The sequence below is a fragment of the Pseudoliparis swirei genome, unplaced genomic scaffold (genome assembly GCF_029220125.1).
Source record: "Pseudoliparis swirei isolate HS2019 ecotype Mariana Trench unplaced genomic scaffold, NWPU_hadal_v1 hadal_86, whole genome shotgun sequence".
Taxonomy (NCBI): Eukaryota; Metazoa; Chordata; class Actinopteri; order Perciformes; family Liparidae; genus Pseudoliparis; species Pseudoliparis swirei.
The window spans coordinates 1-5018 of record NW_026613322.1 but is presented as its reverse complement, the minus strand read 5'-3'; the positions used below and the strand labels follow the sequence as shown (position 1 = coordinate 5018).

At 43.0% G+C, this 5018-nt stretch overlaps 1 protein-coding gene across 1 annotated transcript; it reads right to left on the bottom strand.

Annotated features, from left to right (window-relative positions):
- Nucleotides 1–931: 931 nt before the first annotated feature.
- Nucleotides 932–5012, bottom strand: LOC130191489 (DNA polymerase zeta catalytic subunit-like; the record flags this gene model as incomplete). The annotated part of the gene is made up of 5 exons (XM_056411104.1): nucleotides 4912–5012; nucleotides 3717–3835; nucleotides 3481–3622; nucleotides 2464–2708; nucleotides 932–1040 (listed from the first exon to the last, which is right to left on the bottom strand). Coding segments are annotated over exons 1-5 (678 nt in total), but the record flags the coding sequence as incomplete, so codon positions are not given.
- Nucleotides 5013–5018: the final 6 nt, after the last annotated feature.

Here is a 5018-nt window from a genome sequence, read left to right as displayed (position 1 = left end):
ATCTCACAAATTACAAATTTTTCTCAGAGTGCTTTACAATCTGTACACATAGACATCCCTGTCCCAAAACCTCACATCGGATCAGGAAAAACTCCCAAATAACCCTTCAGGGGGAAGAAAGGGAAGAAACCTTCAGGAGAGCAACAGAGGAGGATCCCTCTCCAGGATGGACAGGTGCAATAGATGTAATGTGTACAGAAGAACAGATTAGAGTTCAAACTCATTCAATGAATATGACAGAGTGTATGAATAGTTGGTAGTAGGCATGGACCACGATCCAAACCTCCATGATCCATCAGGCAGATGGAGGTAGAGAGGAGTGGGCGGAGCATCAACAGGGCCATGGCATAGTTGGTAGTAGGCAAACTCCACCAGACCAATATCTGGTTTGCGATTTGTGATTTGAATCTTTTTAAAATTAGACACAATTTTATTTATCCCACATTCTCCAACTGTCAAATGGGGGAAAATAATTTAAAAAACAAATCTTTGTAAAGTTCAGCAGCAGCACTCTGAAGTTAGTGTACTATAAAGATAAATAAATGACACATAGTTTAGATGAAGGGCACATCAGCAGAGTGGTCCAGAAATTAAACTACAAAAGTTCAGCATCGATAAAAGAAATAAAATCAGATCCCTATTTGACGTGTTTCATAACCTCATTACACATGACCCGTGTTCACTGTGCTCTGTGTGTGTGTGTGATGAGACTGGGGCCAGGGAGTGTGGAGCAATGACTGAATGAGAGAAAAGAATGAATGAGAGGACGTAGAGCATGAAGAGGGCAGCAGCTAATGAATCTCAAGAAAGCTGCAGTGATGGAGGACTCGGGTTGTGATTCGAAGGGCTTCATACTCGGGGGGGGGGGGGGGGGGGGGGTATTCTTTCCAAGGTAACAACTCCTTCAGAGCGAAGGCAGAGGGTGGCTTACCTTGACGAAGGCGATGCCGTTGGGCGTCACGGTGATGTCGTTGCGGAGCTGGTAGAGGAGCTCGGGAGGAACCCGCAGGGAGGTGCAGCCGAACTTAAACTCATCGGGCCTAAAACAGAGACACGGGCGTGTGAATGTCAATGAGTCTCATCCCTGATCGTACTCTTTCGTCATGCTGGCAGCATCGTGGCATCCACCACGAGTGACCGAGAGGAGCGTCGGTCACACCTGTGGCAGCCTGGCAGTGGAGGAAAGGTTCTCCCCAAAACATAACAGTTAAGCACCTTGCTGTGTACTTTGGAAGGAACAACGGCTTCATAGTTAGTGTTCTTGTTATTAACGCTGAGGATGTCCGTTTGTGTTTTTTACTTTTTGTGTTACTGCTGACAAATGTATTTATTCTTAATAAAGAAAGAAAACTATTAATTTGTTTCCATCTAATCTTTACTAATCATTTATTGTGAATGGCCAGATATTTCTAATTGGATTCTTCCAGTTATCCAGAGGACATAAAGGCACACATTTAGAAGAGTGGCTGTGAGTGGGACTGGGAGTAGCCGAGCAACACAATTCAATTCAGTCTATTTTACACAGCCCAATATCACAAATTTCCGAATTTGCCTCAGAGGGCTTTAAAATCTGTACACATACGACATCTCTGTCCCAGGACTTACTTCACATCGGATCAGGAAAAAAACCAAGAAATAGAAAAAAACCTTTCACGGGTAAAAAGGGGAAGAAACCTTCAGGAGAGCAACAGAGGAGGATCTCTCTCCAGGATGGACAGAAGCGATAGATGTCATGTGTACAGAAGGAATCATTACACATTGCATTGTTTGACTGACAATAAAAACATGAAATATTAAAAGTGTCGTCGATGAATTGCCGATTGCTTGTATAAGCAATTAAACCGAGGAAGGACGGACTGAAGGGTTAACTGCCATCTTAAAAGTCCTGAAGCTGCTTTGGTAAACAATGTCTTAAAACATAAAAACACATGACGAGCATGCTTCTACAAACGCTGGTCGACTTTTAAATAAACTCAAACATCTATTGTCAGCCACTTCTTACAAAACCTGAAATGCATAATGTTATAGCAATAAGCTGATGACAGGTTTGATTATTCAATAATAAAATACCCAACTGTATTGTTTAAAATGGTTAAAAACAAATAGAAGAATTAATTCAGCAGTTGGATCTCCCGCAGCTAATTGGTCGCTTTCTACTCTGCTGGGAAACGAAGAGCATGAAGGCAGCCACCTCGGAGTGGCAGACATATGCATGCTGGGAAAAAAAATAATAAGAAAGTGCTCATGGCTCCTGCTGTTGCTATGCAACTACAGTTAGTCTGAAATATATCCCAACTTGCAGCGCTCTGTGCTCTTTGCTGCGAACACCATGCTGAGTTCTCAGCGTATCGGTCCCATTAAAAATAACGAGGGGATGGGAAGGCGACGCAGGAAAGGAGCCTTTCCTGGCAGACGTGCAAGCTAAGCAAGTTGGATGCGTGCGCCCCCCCCCCGTGTGCTTACGTTCCCAGGCTGTCCACATGGCCCAGGCAGGTGGAGTAGCAGTAGTTGTATGCGATGACGATGGAGGGATAGAGCGACTGGAAGTCCAACACTATGACAGAGTTGCTGTAGAAGCGCGACTCGGGCTCCATCACCAGAGGAATGCACTGCGGCGCCCTCTGCTGGGCGCGCTGCTGGATAGCGGGCGTCACGGCGATGTAGTTCAGCGGCTTGGCCAAGCGAAGCATCATGGACTCAACGCGGTACTGGAGGGACAAGACAGAAAGAACATTGAATAACTTAGAAAGTAAAGATGAAAGAAAAATAGGTTTTAACAGAAATCTTTTTTTAAGTATCAAGAAATGACATTTTTAAAAAATCATTTTATTTCTTCCTGTAAAACTAAATATGACCTGTGTTTACATTAACTAGCACCAACTAATTTTAACCAATACTTTTTTAGCTGTTTATGTGAGTGAACCAAAACAGGAAAGTTCTAATCTGTAGCACCAAAACAACGCCGTAAATGAGGTTGAAAATCTCTGCGGAGCTGGTGATAACTTTGCGAGGGTTCATCAATGCAAGCGACAGCCTGTCACACTGATCAATCTTTAATGTAACCCGTCAGTCACGATGTCTCCATCACGTTTTTCTTTATGGACCCTATAACAGTCAGAACCTTTAATGTTGCGTGTCGCTCTGATCGTCTGAACCGATGGTGGAGCTCCATGAAAATTGAAGCAAATCACCAAAGTCAGTAACTATTCAGCCTTCTGGGGATCGTGGATGTCAGAACCAAATTGTCTGTCAATCGATTAATTATCAAGATGTTTCTTGACAGATACAGTGAGATAAAAAAGAAAAAAGAATGCAGCATAGCTATACGTTTGCTCGTGGGAACCCAAGCACACATATAGCCAGCACATGTACCGCTGTCCCATTCATAACCCTCTGATGGCTTAAAACCACGTCAGGGTCTTATGGTTACAGCGCGGGCAGCTGTGGACCAACCGCAGCCTCCCAAAATGTGCCATGTACCTGTGAGCCTCGGGTCAGAACGTGATAGAACTGAATCCCAAACAATCTGGCCAGCTCGCTGGTTCTGCCAATGATGTCGCGCTGCTGAAGAAGCTGCATAGTGCCGCGCACGCGGCTAATGTAGTGGTCCACCATCTTCCACCTAACACAAATACACATTTCAATTTCAACTGCTTGATGTATTGATTGTCAATGCATATATTTGTGATGAGTGTGTTTGGTATGGGCACACACACCTGTAGAGGTCGGTGTTGTGGTCAAACCAGTCGGACAGCGTGCGGGGGCTGTAGAGGGGGAAGCGCTGGTGAAGTACATGGAACGCCACGTTCTCAAAAGAGTAGTTGTTCAACGTCGCCTGGGGGGGGGAATGAAAATAAATTATAATCTTGGATCATTTCTTCAAAGTAGCTCCTCCACGACTGTTCATCAGGGCAGTCAGACCGTGGCTCACTTGTTGATGGTGCGTGTCGGGGTGAACACACTCAAACGCAATTTAATGGGTGAAAGCAGGTGGAGGATTCATTTTTATGACACTGGTTCCTACGTTTGTCTGCTCGTGACCACTAATAACAAGTTATGGCCTTTGTGGAGACATTCAGCAGTTTCTTATTTTATATACACTACCGTTCAAAAGTTTGGGGTCATCCAGACAATTTCGTGTCTTCCATGAAAACTCACACTTTTATTTATCAAATGAATTGAACATTTCATAGAACATATAGTTGAAATTGACAAGGTTAGAAATAATGATTAATATTTGAAGTATTCATTTTGTTCTTCAAACTTCAAGCTCAAAGGAAGGCCAGTTATATAGTTTATATCACCAGCATAACTGTTTTCAGCTGTGCTAGCATAATTGCACGGGTTTTCTAATCAGACATTAGTCTTCTAAGGTGATTAGCAAACACAATGTACCATTAGAACACTGGAGTGATCGTTGCTGTAAATGGGCCTCTATGCACCTATGGAGATATTTCATTAGAAACCAGACACTTCCACCTTGAATATTAATTTACCACATTAACAATGTATAGTGTGTATTTTTGATTAATTTAATGTTATCTTTATTGAAAAAACAGTGCTTTTCTTTGAAAAATAAAGACATTTCTAAGTGACAACAAACTTTTGAATGGTACTGTATATATATATATATATACATATATATATATGTGAAATGATGTGGAATCCAAACAGAAATACAGCAATCAATGAAACTCTTTAGATGGGTGGAGGAAGAGGCAATGTAAAAGGATTAAATAGCACCCAATATATACAACTAAATAACATAAAGTGGAGCTAGAACAACAGTAGTGAGAATACTGCCCAGAGGAATGAGAGAAAGTAGGTCACAAGCTAAAACTTTGAACGTTGATGGCCGACGACAGTGTGTGTGTGTGGGAGTTGGGTGGAGGTCATGCCGAGGACACCTGCCTCGGTCTTCATCGTCCTCCACAGGTTGAGGGTGACTCGCCCGACGATGTTGATCTCAGTCATGGTGTCGGCACCGTACTCGTCTCTGTCTGCGGTGAAGCGGTTCT